The sequence below is a fragment of the Sceloporus occidentalis genome, unplaced genomic scaffold (assembly GCF_023333645.1).
Source record: "Sceloporus occidentalis isolate IW3139 unplaced genomic scaffold, rSceOcc1.0.p SCAF_52, whole genome shotgun sequence".
Taxonomy (NCBI): domain Eukaryota; kingdom Metazoa; phylum Chordata; class Lepidosauria; order Squamata; family Phrynosomatidae; genus Sceloporus; species Sceloporus occidentalis.
The window spans coordinates 3,792,812-3,810,349 of NW_028317032.1; the positions used below are offsets into that span (position 1 = coordinate 3,792,812).

The 17,538-nt window shown below is 38.1% G+C and overlaps 1 protein-coding gene across 1 annotated transcript in view; it reads left to right on the plus strand.

Moving 5' to 3' along the window:
* Nucleotides 1–17,538, plus strand: part of LOC149288346 (NBAS subunit of NRZ tethering complex-like) — a 278,953-nt gene that overhangs the window by 254,389 nt on the left and 7,026 nt on the right. Inside the window, exons 51-52 of the mRNA XM_089491881.1 lie at nucleotides 9,609–9,753; nucleotides 16,034–16,162. Coding sequence (XP_089348007.1) covers nucleotides 9,609–9,753; nucleotides 16,034–16,162 — 274 coding nt within the window. The remainder of the gene's footprint in view (nucleotides 1–9,608; nucleotides 9,754–16,033; nucleotides 16,163–17,538) is intronic.

Below are 17,538 nucleotides of genomic sequence, written 5' to 3' on the forward strand. Positions count from 1 at the left end.
TATTAAACAACTAAATTACAAGGTGTTTATACACTGCAGAAGCCAGCGCTACTCCATGATTTTAATGTAATTCTAGATTATCTGAATCATCGTAGATACAATCGACATATTTATTGTTGTTGTTTTTTTTTTTTATTATTATAAACCAATGTGGTTTATTTAACATACTGTTATACATCAGTATCCCCGAAATGCCAGGAATAGTTCTATTTATGCTAACAACTACAACAATTAATGTCCACAATCAAGGAAGAGTTGTCAAGAATGCATATTGCAAAACTCAATCGGCAAGCTGTTCCTGGTTTAGAAACGATAGCATAGAAAGAGTTGCAACCGGTTTCATCTCTCGCCGTGACTCGCCATCTGCATAGACAAGACACGGTGGCAATTACTAATACCAGCAGCTTGGATACCGAATCCCCGAGCAGTGCTCAGAATATGCTAGGGTATTATACGGGTTATTTATCACACAAGAGTTTCTCGCAGTTATCCCTCTAATTCCAAAAGCGAGACATCAGTATCTCCAGGAAACAGTCGCTTGTTTCGGAACAGCGTAAAATTTAAAAGGTTTGTTTTCTTCTTAATCACCGGCGTCCAAGATGACAATAGTATTAAAACCCTGTTCTTGCATTAGCATTAAAAGTCTAGTATCTCTGGAGTCTCTTTGTAGCTCCCTCTCTCCTGCAAGCTGCTGATTGCATGTTTTAGAATATTTACATTTTTTTTTTTTAGTTATTCAACCTAAATTTACTAAAATTACATTTGAAATAAAATGAATTTAAATGCATCAATGATCAATGTAAATTTTTTAGTGTTTTCAAATGAAAGGAAGAGTTGACGGGACTTTTTAGTAGTATTGGTTCTGCTTAACCGTTACGCCAAACGCATGGTTCGGAGACCGTTAATGTGCACTGCCTACTGTTGCTTTAAGTATGGAAGTTCATCGTCTACTAAAGACACATTGTGCACATTCTGATGCATTTTGTATCTGTGTGTTTGGATTATGTATAATTATTAAGGAGAATGGGTTTTAGAAATGTATGTTTCTGAAAATGCAGTGCTCTTCCTCCAGCTCCTTACCCTTATTGATATATTTTGACATAGAAATGTAGACTTTGTCAGCAGATCAGAACCAATCTAGTCTGACCATTATTCCTGATGTTTAGACTCAGACCTTAATCAGTCCCTTGTCTTGTCTTAGATTTAGGGTAGCTTAATGCCTATTGCGTCAACTCCTTCACCGTATTAGCCTCTACCACTTATGAGGTATGAGAAAAAAAGGAGACTTTTTTTTAGTGGTTGTTCCTTTAGAAGCCAGCTGATCCCGTAATATTCTATATTATAAACAAATCTTAATTTAAAAAAATATATTTTTTTCAGCATTTCCATTAAAGTGATTCCGTTTGGATTTGTGAAGTTCTCCCAACGTAATGCAAATTTATATTTAACATTTCTCAGGTGGCTTGTATCTTTTTTGTCCCCTTTTCAATTTATAGCATTTAATATTTTTTCATAATACGGCATCATTTTTTTCTGGCTTTGCCTCTTTCTGACAGTTCTTAATTACAGTGTTTGGGAGTAAACAGTCTTCCGCGTGCCTTCCTGTGTCATGAAGAGATGGCGATTACATTTATTGCTGAATGTTCAACTCTATGGTCTTTCCTCTCTTTAAATGAGTTTGTGACCTAAACACCTGCAGAAAAAACTGTCAGAAAAATGTGTCAATATAAGATGAAAAAATCCTTTTAGAACAATCATTTTAATTATAGATCACTTGTTTTTCCATAGAATATTGTTTTATTATTTTTTTTTTTACACCCTAGCCTTCTACTTGTAGACTGTTACTAAAGTACCGTATATTCCGGCGTATAAGACGACTGGGCGTATAAGACGACCCCCAACTTTTCCAGTTAAAATATAGAGTTTGGACTATACTCGCCATATAAGACTACCCCTCTACCCAGCGTACAACAACCAGCCAATCACGGCAAGCGATGTACCTTACCAGTGATTGGCTGGTTGTTATACAGACATATACATACATACACTGCCCTTACACACACACACACACACACACACACACATATATATATACATATATATACATATATATACATATACACATACTCACATACGCCTGTCCATACATACACATTTATACACTGCCCTCACCACACACCCCTGCCTTTACACACACACGTGTGTATATATATATATATATATATATATATATATATATACATACACACACACACGTGTATATATATATATATACACACATGTATATATATATACACACACACATGTATATAACGTATATATATATATACACCAGCTTACAAACACACTGACCATCTCACACCAACACACTCACACCCCTTTCTCCCCATCTCTTACCTTTCTCATCTTTTATCTTCTTTCTTCCATCCAGTTGTGGGAGCGTGAGGTCCGTCATGTCAGACCTCTGTTTACTGCTCCCTCATCACTACGCCCCGGCAATTGATGCCGAGCGCCCGGACATGACGTCATCCCCACGCTCGGCATCAATAGTCGGCGTGTAGTGATTAGGGAGCAGGGAAGCCGAGGTCTGAAGTGCCAGACCTCGAGCTCCCTAATGTCGGGCTAGTTAGAGGGAGGTCGTGATCTCCCCAACCAGCCCTGCTGATCGGGGCTAGTTGGGGAGAACACGATCTTGCACCTACCTCGGCGCGGCCCTGAAGACCGGCCCAAGGGAGGCGGCTTCTCCACTCGCCCCTCCCCTAGAGGTTCGTGGCTTCGTGGGACTCTCCGGCTGGTTAAGTATTCGGTACTCGGTTAGTACCCGGCGTATAAGACGACCCCCGACTTTTAAGAAGATTTTCTGGGGTTAAAAAGTCGTTTTATACGCCGGAATATATACGGTAATTTATGACCTCACACCTGCTTCTTTCCAGGTCACTGACCCTCACATCCACCTTGTTATATCTCCTTTTTATTCCTTAGTGGTTTGTGTCTGTTCTATCCCTCTTATGATTTTTACTAAACAGACTATTCATTTACGGTCTGGCGCAATGTAATTGTCTTAATTATTTTCCATTGGTCGATTGGGTTCAATCTTTTGTCAACCGGTGTAATTTGAGGAAAATTTGTAAAAATCCATTTACTCTTGATTTTTTTTTAAACAACCAGAACAATGCCGGCGTGCATCCTATTTTGCTTTGAAATGGTTTTTCATTCTTTAAGGAGGCAGTGTCGCCATGAAACCGCTATATTTTGCATTTTCTTTGTGCTATAAATAAAATAAAAAAGAACATTGTGTTTCATCACAACTTCCAAGTCGCTCACCGGAGAGATAGCCATGCTTATTGTATTGTTACGTTTTATGACTAGGAATTTAGTTTCCAGTACGTCTGTGTCCTAATTTTTTTATTAATTGTTTTTTTACACCAAAATATTTTAGACTAATTTTTAATTTTGGAAGTCTTCAGATATATTAGATCTACATAGCTTTTCATTAAAAGTAAGATTAGTAAATTATTACATAGTTTTTTTATCTTTGCACTTGCATCATGCAGTTTTTTGTTAAAAAATTTTAGGTGGGGCAGGGGATCTGAAACAAACTCCTGTTTGTAAATAATATCTAGAGTTTAAAATGTTGTTTTATGAAGGTTTTATAAACATCACCCTTATTATTATAATGATTTATTATTATTAGTTTATTCTGCGTGTTATATTTTTGTATGTTTAAGTTACTGCGCTTATTTCACTGAAAAAGCAATCATTATTATTTAATAATTTTGAAAACCTTTCTTCCATAAAAGAAGTAAAAATATTATTGCATTTACAAAACCATTCCTGAATGAAAAAAATATATATATTTAAAAAAATTTACAAATGGTAATTCGTTATTTGTATTTATTATTATTTAACCCCTTAATGACAATTGCCGGTCCTGGCACGGCACGGAAAAGCATGTGCTTTACGACAATTGACTTGCCAGGACCGGCACGTCTTTAAACGGGTGCAGAAAGCGATCTACTATCGCTTTCTGCACCCAAAAAGCGTTGCTGAATGCCTCGACCTCGAGGCATTCAGCAACGCCGCGATCGGCACGAAGGGGCCATCTCTGGCCCCTCCACGGGGCGTCAACATCCGCCATACTTTGTATGGCGGCGGACGCCCGTTTTAAAAGCGTTTAGGAGGCGATCGACGATCGCCTCCTAAACTTAAATGGTGTCGCTGGAATGCCTCGATCAGGAGGCATCCAGCGACACCAAACACTAACCTTTTGATGGGCTGTGACCGCTCCGGAGAGCGGTCACAGCCGCAGCTGCCGGCAATCTTCGCCATCAAGGAAGATGGCCGCCGTCCTGTAACAGGAACCACAAATTTTAAAAGTTCGCTAGATAGTCCAGACCATCTAGAGAACTTTGGCTCCACTTGCAGGTTGAATACAGGTACTGCATTCACCATGCAAGTCAATGGAGCCCAGCTTTCTAATCACAGTGTGATTAGTAAAAATAAATAAAAAAATAAAATAAAATTAATAATAATTAGAAAAAAATAGTAAAAAAACAGTAAAATGTAAAAATCATTTCCCACTGATGTCACTATCAGGGGAACCTCCAAGTTGAAAAAAAATGTTACATTTTTTTTAAAAAAAAATAAAAAAAAAATATATATATATATAAAAAATATATTTTTGTGAGCAAGTCCTAAAATTAGCATATTAGCTTAAAACAATTCTCGCATGGAAAGAGTTAAAATACTGGCATATTAAATGCCCGTGGGGTGTCTACTTTTAAAAAATGTATGATTTGATGGGGTAAATTGAATGGGCCAGGTTCAACAACGTCCCAATTAACACGGGGGGAAGGATGGCCACACATCTAATTTCCAATTAGAAAAATGCACACGTACCAAATGTGGCCTTTTAGTTCCCCCAAAAAATGACACACCCATGCATGTGGGGTATCACTGCACTCAGGAGATGTTGCTGAACACATTATGGCGTGTCGTGTGACAGCGGCATATACCAGGAGCTGTAAATTCATACATAAAGTAGGTGTGTGTGGGAAAAATACACACACAAAAATATTACTGCAAACTTTGAAAAAATGCTGGTGGTAAAATATGTGCATGCAAAGAGTTAAAATACCAGCATTTAAAATACCCTGTGGTGTCTAGTTTTGAAAAATATATGGTTTTGTTGGGCACACTGAAATGGCCTGGCTCAAAGATGTACCAAATAGGGCATGGGCAGTGGATCCCAAATGCCAAAGTTCAACATTGAAAAAAGCGCATGCCCCAAATGTGGCCCTTTTGCCCCAAAACAGCCAGGCAAAATCATTCATGTGAGGTATCGCTGTACTCAGGAGATGTTGCTGAACACATATTGGGGTGTTTTGTGATAGTGACATATACGAGAACATTTTAATTCATACCTGAATTAAAATGTGTGTGGAAAACCAAATGCAAAAAAATGACTACCACAAAGTTTGACAAAGACTGGTGGTAGATATGGTGCATGGAAAGAGTTAAAATACTAGCATTTGAAATACCCTGGGGTGTCTAGTTTTCAAAAATATATGGGTTTATTGGGCACACTGAAATGGCCCGGCTCAAAGATGTACCAAATAGGGCATGGGCAGTGGATCCCCAAATGCCAAAGTTCAACATTGAAAAATGCGCATGCCCCAAATGTGGCCCTTTTGCCCCCAAACAGCCAGGCAAAATCATTCATGTGGGGTATCGCTGCGCTCAGGAGATGTTGCTGAACACATATTGGGGTGTTTTGTGATAGTGACATAAACTAGAACATTTTAATTCATACCTGAAGTAAAATGTGTATGACAAAACAAATGCAAAAAAATGACTACCATAAAGTTTGACAAAGACTGGTGGTAGATATGGTGCATGGAAAGAGTTAAAATATTAGCATTTGGAATACCCTGGGCTGTCTAGTTTTCAAAAATATATGACTTGATGGGGTAAATTGCATTGGCCGGGTTCAAAGATACCCGAAATGGCACATGGGGGGAAGAATTACCAGATTTGGAAAAAATGGCTTTGAAATAGCAAAACGCTACCTGTACTTATTGCCCCATAATGGGTAGAAAAAAGCAAAAAAACATAAAAACTTTGGGTATTTCTAAACTCAGGACAAATAGTAGAATCTATTTAGCAGGTTTTTTCATTACCTTTTATAGATGAGTAAAAGATTTTTCAACTAAAAGTTAGAAACAGTCATTTTTTTCTAAATTTTTCACCATATTTTATAATTTTTTTAATAGTAAATAATATGATACAATCAAAACAATGTCATCTAAAGAAAGCCCTTCTTGTCCTGAAAAAAACAATATCTAATGTGTGTGGGTTCAGTAAACGGGAAAGAAGAAAATTACAGCTAAACACAAGCAGCGCAGAAATGTTAAAAAGGCCATTGTCACAAAGGGTACAAAAAGTAAAATCAGCCTTTGTCTCGAAGGGGTTAAGGAAATAATAAAAACATTTTCTGTACCATGCATACTATATAACAGCCCCGGCACTAAAGCCTATTTCATTGTGCTGCTGGGTTCAGAACCTCGAGGTATGATGGTGAATGCATAGAGAGCATGGCCCCATGCCGTGGATATGGACACACAGGTGCCTGAAATATACAGTCCCAAGATCAGTCACTCAACCCTTGACATCAGGCAAGCGTCTGAGCAGCTATTCACACTGCTATAATATTGATCTCTTTGGGGACTTGGTGGTTCGAAGAAATTGATGTATTGAATGATGATAATCTGCTAACACAATTGTAACGTTACATAGAACAAAAGATTGAGCTCTTGCTGGACAGTTTCTCAAAAGCCCATTTACCATAAAACCTTCAGACAGGTGGCGAAGGATGAAATCATGGGTGGGAAACATTACATATGTCAGGTATTTCTTTTTAAGATTCCAGGAGGTCCAGAGGACTCATCTTATGCCACCAGATCCCATACGTATATTTTAAGGAACTGGCCACTATGTTGAGGAAAGCAAGGGTTCGCAATTTAATTTTATAAACATAGTTAAATTATCTTAATGACAATTATTTAGAGCTATTCTATGCACTTGTCAAAATCAACAAGAACAGGGAATACCCTTTAGGAAGACCCACGGTCTCAGGGGATGTTTGATGGAAAGAATTAGAACGTATCGGTACACAATTGTTTGTTTTCAATAACATACCATGAGATGGGAAGCATTGGTCTTTTTTCTAAGTAAATACTCCCCTCCAGAACATACGTTTTCTGCTAAATATGTTGAAATTCTTCGTTACCCATATCGATTTTCTATTTAGGAACCTATAGAAAGGTAGAACTATGGCAACTTGTTGTGCCCATTTCTTCTGCTGGAAGGAAGAAACTAGGTTGTGGATGAATGTGAGAAGCAAATATGCTATGGGTAGTGTCTGAACTGGCTCCTTAGTGCTTTCCAAAGAGTATCTGATTGTGTTAATTATTAGGATTGAAAATGAATCCTCCTTTTCGCGAGTATCTAGGTTTCACGCTTGACTCTTATGGAGGCTAGTTATGGGGCTTTTAAAGTAGAGATACCATTAAGACTAGAGATCTAGAATAGAAACATGTCTTATTATCATTCCCTTCTCACGCTAGTTTATAAATTATAGGTTTAGTAGAGTCTTGTGAAGTAGTTTTAGTTCATTGCCTTACTAGTAGATACCTCTATTGGTTATGCTTGCATGTACATTGGCAACAAAATAAGTGTCTATTAGAGTGGATCCGGATCTTAATTTCTAAGATGGTTAGCCATTAAATATGTCATTTTGATTATTTTACCATCTTTGAGTGGGGATGGATTTCACTAGAAATGTGTCAGATTGAGGAACACAGACAGTTTCACTCAGAAATAGCTTGTTTAAATGTCGCTAGGCTGATGTACCTTGGAGCTGGAATGGACTGAGCCAGGCCCTACAAAGAGTCGGCCATTAATACGGTTCTTTAAAATAAAAACTGGACAGGGCTATGTCTGTATGTATAACATATGCACTTAATCAGCTTCCATGTTATCTATATATATATATATATATATTGTATGTATGTGTGTGTGTCTGTGTGTATACACACACACAGACACAGACTGTATGTATGGGTGTATATCCATAATCTTCAAATAAATATTATCTAGTTCTGGGCAAAATCCAAAAGTTCTTTTGCTAGAAAATATTTTCTTTTTTTGACAACTTCTTTTTTGTATCTTGTCCTTTTCATCTTGGAAACAATGAAGAAATATTGATCTCAGAATGTCAGTGTATAGGGCAAATATTTTCAACTACAGCAGTATGAACAGATGATTGAGTCCCCTGTTTCTGTACAAAAGAAAAAGCTAATGTAACAAGCCAGAAGGAACAAAAAAAAAGTGAGGAATCTGCAGACCAATCATACCAGGAATACCCCAGTCACAGAAATCCGTAGGTTTAGTTTGAGGCATACCTGCAAAGTTCCCCCGGGGCTCCCACTCTCCTGCTCTTTATAGTAGCCGCGAAGTCATGTGGCTGTGACAATGGGGCAACCGAGTCATACATAGGTTGGGTGAGGTTGGAGTGAGTGTGACCAGACACTGCTTCCCAACCTGATTCATTCATCTGAGAGGTCATGGCGAGTGCACTCTTCCCGACTGATTCTTCAGGACAGAGAAGTCCTCTTGTGGTCGATATACATAGATTTGCATTGTATTGGAGCTCTCTTTATGAGTTTATCCTTATTGATTATTTTTATTTATTATTGACTCAGCTATGTCTTACAGTTGCTTATTTTAGAGGTTTTTTATTTTGCTCCCTGGAGCTCCTCTGGTATTTGTATCACCGTTGGACATATTTATATCCAGGAATTGCAAGTTTTTTCTGTAAGCGTATTTTCATTTTTATACTATTGGGTGTTTTCACTGCATCGTGTTATCTTTTTATATGTTTGTTTTTAGTAAATATTGTGCACTATTGTAACTCTAGCTGTTGGTTCTCACATTTCTTTGGCCCCCCGTATTCTTTATTTTATTGCTGGTAGATACACAACAAGAATGAAAACCCTTGCCTATCATCCCGACCTGATATCCTGTGTGTGATATGAACAAGCAATCACACAGCAATCACACAGCAGTTCTGATTGTCCTTTTATGTAAGCGAATAGCCATTTGTGGCTGGATTTGGGATTATCCCTGACCTCTGTAATTGATATAAAAGAACGGTCATAATAACAAGGAAATCAAGGAAAGTGACTGATTTCAAAACGTCTAATATTTAGAGTCTGAAGATGTAAATAACAAAAAAATATATGCTTATTTATTCTGGGTTTGTATCTCAGGGAAAATTAATCTTTTGAATTTGTGTAAGAGGATTCTTTGCAGTAAGTGTACATGTAAGTGTTACTCTGTGGCCATGTCAATGAGCCTCCAGTGATCAGTTGATGAACAAGTCATCTATCTAGATTGTGAATTATGTTGTTGAGTTTTTCCTACATCTAGATTTAAGATGTCCCAGCCCTCTGTAAATGATGCATTGGCTCCAGTCCCTTGTCTTCCAAGTTGATGTAATACAGTCCTAACGTCCTCCTAAAACAAGATATCGTTCTCTCCAATTTCAGTGTGAGCTCCGAAGACAACCCGTGGGTAAAACTCGTAAAAGCGATTTTATCCGGTTGTGAAAAAGAACAGAAGGAAGAGACCGCTGCTGAAATTCTCAAAATGTGCCGCAACCTGTACAACTCCAAACATGCGCTGTCTGTACAGGTAAGGTGTGCTTTTCAAGTAGATTTTATTTTAAATTCCAAAGTGAAGATTCTTCTTATTTCTGTTAATTATATCAATTACCATATTTCAATATGAATACCTTGTTTCATTTAGCTGATGTCCTCAAACAGAATAAAATACGCTTATGCCATTATGGAGGTGTCTAAAACACGCATATTAGGGCACAAGGCTTATGCCGATATGTGACTTTTTGATACCTGCAGTTTTATGACCAGCGGATACATTTTATGATAAACTACCATAAACCGTTTTTGGTTCCATTCTTCCTGTACACATAGGCAGAGCAGGATGATGTCATCATCTTAACATACAATGTAACTTTTGACACAAGAAAACAAATATTATTAGGCAGTGATGTCTAACGTGATATTCCATCTGCTGTGGCTGTGTATGGCATTCCTCATTCTACAACTACTTCTATAAGATGAAGATGCTAGTTTCAAGCATAAAAATTACCTTTTAGTTGTATGCAGAAGAATTAATCAACAAATCCTGTGATCTCAAATAGGATGAAGCATTTATGGAAACAGAATATTCCCTGTAGGATAAACATCCCTTTAAAATAGTTTCCTTTAAATACATTTATTAATTTGTATAAGGTTAGTATGTTGAGCAACATAAATCTCCCTTAAGATGCCAATCCCCTCGTTTGCATATATATACATCTCAGATATAAAAAAAGGAAGCTTTTGACTTCAGCAGGAACCTGATATTTCTATTCTTTAAGTATTTATTATTAAAATTATTAACTTGAGGATGTGATTCTTAGTCTGTAGATTAGGATAAAACATGCCCTACAACATTTCAAATTTCCAAAATTCCATGACAGGACATCATGGACAGGGCCGGAGAGCTCACATCATCACCTTGTTAGGGGTTAAATGAAACCTGTTATGAAGTTCTACGTCTCTGTTTTGTTACTCGATTGGTCTTTTTTTTCCTAATGTTGTCTAGAAGCCGCTAAGTGCTTTCTTCCATTGTTTTTTTCTTTTATCGAACAAAACATCACACGTCCGAGCACCCAACCAACCATGATGAACATCTTTGTTAAGTTTCCCTTTGGACGCGACAGAACTTTATTTTTAAGCTGCTGTTGTGCTTAAGTTCGGAAAGCGTTTGCTCGGCCGCCTAGCATTAAAAAAAATGATGTATATTATTTATGTTTTGGCATGTACACCTACAAATCAAATCAACCCGGGCTGAGAGAGTTGTCTATCTGCATCTCTTGAAAGCCTTTTTACTGCTATTTGCTGCTTTTTATAGCACCTCTTTTTCATTTATGATTTTGATGGCTTTTCACACTCCACACTGTATCAAATGTTACTTCCGAATTGCTCTTTTGGTACAGGCTTCCTGCGCTCTCCAAATTTATTACTCCTCACATAACATTGTATCCATGGCAATGGGCTGGATTCTTTTTTTTCTTTCTTTCTTTCTGGGAAATTTCATGTTGGAGATAACTTTGCATGCATCCGACATGAGGCAATTTAGATGCGCCAACGTAATATATTGTGGACGAAAATCTTTGTGCAGGATACTGGATTTCTGCCGGTGTTAAATGTGACAGGCAGTAGGAAATCCATTTAAAGCCCCCTTTTTTCCATCTCCTCCTCGTTATGGCACTGATATCCGTCACACAAACGGTCAGAGCTGACAGCTGCAGACTTTTGACACTGCTTAACTTCCTAAACAAAGCGCGGCCCGAGCTCATGTTTGTCTAGCGACTGAAATCTTTTATGTATCGCAAATCTTTTTTTTTTTTATTCTTCCTGGAGGATAATAACCTTATCACCGGCAGTGGTTTCAACGAAGATGGTTTTTTATGTTTTTCCTAAGATCTCATTGGAGCCCGGAAATGAATCTTGTCCTCTTCACCTTGAAAAATCATAGAATTTGACGGTGGATAAGAACCATTCGGCCCGTCTAGTCTGCCCATGTTTCCTGATATATAATCAAACCTTGGTCTCGTCTTAGATTCCGGATCTTGCATGTTTCAATTCCCTGACTGTTTTAGCCTCTTTCGCTTCTGATGGGAGGCTGTTCCAATTATCTGCCGAACCATTGGCAACGTAAAACTTATAAGCCTCTGACATTTTTTCGCCTTTGAAATAAAACTTCCCTCTTATACTTTATTAAATCGCTTTGAGTATTTCATTGTTTCTATCACATCTCCCCTCTTCCTTCTCTATACATATTGAGATCCCTTAGTCTCTCCTGATAAGTTTTATCCTTTAAACCAGTCACTAATTTATCAGCTCTCCTCAACTGTCTCCAGAATGTCAATATCCTTCTGGAGATAGGGGGTCTCCAGAACGGCACACAATACCCTAGGTGAGGTCCGGGATCTGTAAAGCGGTAGAACCACCTCCCTCCTTCTGCTACCTTCAAAGTGTCACATAAAAAAAAAGTGACTCGCAAAACAAAGGTAAATGCAGAATGATGTTCTAGACTTAAATGATGGCACCAGTCACCATTTTGTCACTGCCGTAGAAGGTTACTAGATATAAGCACTGTCTGATTATGCTTCTAGATAAAGGAAACTAAAACGCATTTAGTACATTCCGCAGACTCGAAGAAGTTAACGTATATTACAGGATAACTCGTATCCCATTTAGCCAGAACATGGTTGTGTCCACCATTTGTTTTAATATGAGCAAAGGTTATGGTATGGAAATGTGTGTTTATTTAATGACCCATACAGTGTGCGACTATACCACAAAGCAAATCTAGTAATGTATATATGATATACAATTTTAGTGCAAGGTCCATAAAGTAGTCTAGCAAATGAGCAATCTGGTAAAATGCTTTCACCCATAAGGTAGAAAAGCAATGTTTAGGTCAAATGAGGTATATCAACCCCCACTCCCATTTAATGTACTTTACTGGAATCGAATTGCAGAACGTGTTTTAGTTTTATGGAATTTAAATAATAAGCTGTTTCTCCAATTTTCCTCCTCCCCTGAATGTATTCACTGAAGCAGGCAGCATACCTAAGTATGCCAGTTTATGTGCTCTACCACTTCAGCTGAACCCCATTCATTCTTCTTGCATGTATATGAGAGGAGCTGACATGTGCTACGGTGCATGCAGGGGAAACGTGGGCAAACAGGCACACAAATGTATCAAAATACATCATTCTTTCCCATGTTTGCCATATCACGGAATTTCTATTTTTATAGGCTTCTCTATAATTAAATAGCTGCAGTGTTTCATTTCTTCTTTTTTTCACATCTCACTGGGTAAAATCGTTTATTGCAGATCTTATAGTAGTCTATCTATAACCTATTTTACAGTTCAAATGAGTCTTTGAGAAGAACCATTAAATAACTCATATGGAATGTACATTATCATAAAGGCAGACAGCTTTATTATAGCACACCCTTACCTCTCCAGATCGGGCGCCTCTGCGATTATCGACCGCATCCAGTATTTAACAATCACACACATGGCTTTTATGCATTGTAGGTTCAATAGATGTCCAACATATTTAGTGTAGGCTCTGTAGATCAATGGATCTTTATTAATGCGCCATGTTGCCCCAAAATTGGAAAAGTAAAGAACACAAATATAAATAAATACATTTAAAAAATGTAGACTCTGCAGCCTCCCCCCTTCTCTATGGTTCCATTATTCTAGCCATTGATGGGCTACTTGAGTCAGCCAATCAGTGGCAGGCAAGTGCGCGCATCGAAGTCAATGGAGAGCTTTGTGTGCATGCACATCGGGGTTCTGAACAGTCTGCGCTGGTGTTGACTGGTGGTGGGTTTGCGACACATTTCTGTGCGTGTAAAATAGCTGGGGTGCCGGGGAGGAGGCAAATCCGTTTTCAAGGGGTACACCATGAAAAAGGAAAGTACATATGATGGAATGTCCCTTAAGGAAACATGAAAACGATCTTTTATTATCTGCTGTCCACAGGCCCAAAGCGTTACACACTCACCCAATCTGCGTAGCTATCGGCGATACTCACGTCATTAGGTGGCCGCAGGCCTTAAAATGCCAGGGCCCTCGCGTCATCGCCAGTCCGGCCCTGCTGTGCACTATGTGCAAGCTGCCATCTTGCTGCAGTATTTTACATAACGTATGATGTTTTTGATGATAATTTGAGGAGTTGCATGGTAGTTAATCTTGTGTACTAGAGCCTAGAGCGCAGTCTGCAAATACAAGGCAGGTAGAACCCGGGAAGCACGTTTCAGCTTCACCGTGGGTTCATGGGAAGGCATGAATAGTCCTAGCTATGGCTTCAGAAGAACAACATATGGTGGAGGTAATGTATTGCATGTACAGGACCGGTTCTCTGCTTCCTAATGGCACATTAAAAAAAATGGTTATATTGTTATTATTATTATTTATTGTTTTATAGAGCGCCATCAAATTCCGTAGCGCTGTGCAATGGGTGGACAGGACATAACAAGTAGTATGTAACATAACAAATTGACTAACAGAGACGACAGGTGAGGAGGGCCCTGGTCAAACTTACAATCTGTTAGATTTAAGCTTATTGTTTGTATCAAATTATTTTTTTTCCATAATGAACTTTTGAAATAACCTTGGCCTATATTTCCAGCAAAACAAATTAAAATTTCAAGAAGTTGAGTGTCTTTAACAGAAATATAAGAATGATGACTTTCCAAGTTATATTTAATCTAGCCGTTTTTCTCAGTTTCTTTGTCTCAGGAATGGAAGCTTAGATCCATGCCCTCGTTCCTTTGGCCTAGAATAAGGGTGGCAGAATGCAGAACCTCCATGCCAAACGCAGAACACAATGGCCTAGAGTAAATTACTTAGAACAAAAGTGCAGTGCCGTTCCTTCTCTTCAGTGCTGCTGCCGTAGCCTATTATTTCAATACAGCTTTTCATCTAAATCGTGCTTAATAATTTAAATTCACACCTAGGAAACTCTCTACCTAGGTAACTCTGCTTAAAGGTTTCTGTATTTATCATCGTATCTGCTTGGCCTTGTAAGTGCCCTTCATTAATAACCTATTTAAATGCAGCCAGTGAATGGGGAAAACTTAAATGGAATTAATTAGATCCTTCAATATGGAACTATTTTCAGGTTTAAAACTGGCAAATTGGCCGGTGAAGTGCCTCTTATTATTTTCCCCCACTAAGGCTGAAATGTTTTATCCATTCTACTAAAAAAGAAGTCTAATTTTGTTCCATCCTGTTAAATTGAAATATTTGACCAGATTAGTGATAACCATTATCACTCTTTCCATTTCCAACTTAATTTGTCTAAATTCTTGAATTTTAAAGAATTGTCACAACATATTACTAATTACTGTTTTAAAGCATAATAATTTGTTTAAGTGGATGATTTTTCATGCCAAATCCCTGATTATCGTTATCTTTTAGTTATAAATAGCGCCAGCAATTTATTCAGCACTTCTTACAGTCCATACATTCAAAGAGTCTGATAAAACTAGAACTGACCGACGGAGACAAAGTGATACATTAGTTGAAGAGCGTCCGGCTTACACTCTAGATCTAGAGGAAATGTCCCTCCTTTCTAAGAATGCTTGCTGGGTAGGATTTTATCGCAGTGTTCTACAGCCCTACTATTAAACCAGCGGCAAATGTGTTCATAGATTAATTTGTGTAAATATAATTGGAATTACAGTAATTAGCAACAATCACAAAAGTAAAGTGATTTAAATGGATTTTCCAGGCATCATATGTGCTTTCAAATGATAGCTGAGGCCACTTTGAATTTTTATGGTATCCACCTTGCAGATGCACCCCCCCATATGCATTTGCCCCTTTCCCCCTCCCCTCCAGCTATTTGCCATGCAAGAGATATGTTCAGCCAACTACCAATAAGTTAAAAGCTCGGCGGTCTCTTTCTACTTACGCACCGTTGTGTTGCAGAAAACACTTGTATTGGAAGCTTCAATCAGTGGGACAAAACTATGGATCTTGAAAGGGGTGTTCTAATGTAGCTCTGGAGCTGCAGCTTCTTCTTAAGACTGTAGTGTACTTTTAAAAACCTTCAATAACCCCCTTCCCCGGCCTCACCTCTGACCATAAAGCATAAACCTGGCCCACCACCCGTCCTCGAGGGCCACCAGGTATTCTCGTATCCTTGCCTGCTTGCAAGTATTTTTTCTAATTAATATTATTAATCTTATTTTTTTCGACAGTGGATTAAACAAACATGTACTTCTATGGGCGTTTAAAATATTGCCAGGCGGTAGTATTATAAGTTATTATTAGTAGTGTTATTTTTTTTTAAATAAGTTTTTTTGTTTCATTGCAGTGCATGCAGGAGATATGTTCATTGCTGTTAAGCCACACAATGTTGCTGACATCACTGAAGCTGCTCATTGAAAGTCATAATGAAGATCTTCACTCAAGGGCATTGGAGCTTTTATCAACGGAAACAAAGGTATGGCTTAACAGAATTCATCTGCATTGGATAATTAAGTATAAGTATACAGCATATAAATATAGGTTTCTTCTGCACGACCGTCATGTCAAAGTCAACTGTGAAATCTGTTGAAGAATACGTTGATGCGTATAAAGTGTTTTTTTGTTGAGAAATGTAATAAGCAAAGCTTACTTATATTAAAAGTAAGGTATTCTGAGCTATCTTAAGAGATTCATTAATCTTTATCCACCTTCTGGAGTTGACATCTTCTTATAAGGCTCCTCACTATTGTTGAGTGCAGAGCCAGTCTCTGCCGGTATGGGTACCAGCTGTGTCCATAACGTTCTTCTGGTCTATCAGGAGTTGGAATACTAGTGACCTGGGGGATTGCCTTCCTCTGGCTACGGTAGCCTGCACAGAGCTTCTACTTTGAAGCAGCCAGTGGTGGTCCAGTGGCAGGGTTATCTATTAAAACGTACATATCTAGTGTGCCAAATGGATATTCCGCCACTGAGCAGGAACATACGAAGCCAAAGTAGAATAGAGCGTTGGTCCAACCAAACTAAATGTCAATCACTATTTGTCAATCATTTCCTAAAACATCTGAACGTAATAAGTAATGTAAGGGGACATCACTTGATCCAGCAGTAGTAGCACGTCAACTCCCTCTCCTGCGATTTGTGGCTTGTTCCTTTATGTACGCAAAATTGGTCAGGCTCTGAACTAGACGAGTCTTTTCAAAGCTATGTATGTTCTTTTGGGAGAATCGTATTCGGGGAAATAATAACCGGCTAGCTACTGTACTGAGTTGTAGATGTTTCTATTCATTTGACATGTTCTTTAACAATGAATCACAAATCACTTTGTACTTAAAGCGCTGTTCTCAAGCATCACTCCCTTCCTACCAGCCTTTGCTTCTGTGCGTGCTTCACCTACACCCCACGTAGTGGGCCAGGTGGGTACAGCCTAGTCCATGTACTTTAAAAAGAGTATAGATCATGTAAACCACCATCTAACAGAGGTTCTAAATAGAATGGTGTTGTTTTACTTAAAAATGAATAATGTTTTTCCTGAGAAGTAATCTGCACTGCAGCGTCACGTAGGTGCTTACACTCTCTAAATATAAAATATTACTCCTGGCAGTATTGACATTTCCTTCTGCTTTCTTTCTAATTTGATATCGTTTTGTGTAGCATCGTGTTCAGACTGTATAGACTGCGTCTGTATAAATGAGATGAAGTATATCTGAAAATAAAGCAAACATATCTTTTATAGGCTTTTAACTGCATATGATCCTTTAAAAGCTGTTGCATGTGTTTTAATATTTAGAAATATTCCACATATTTAGCAATTGATGCCATGCAAACCGAAAAGTTTGTATACATATATTTTTG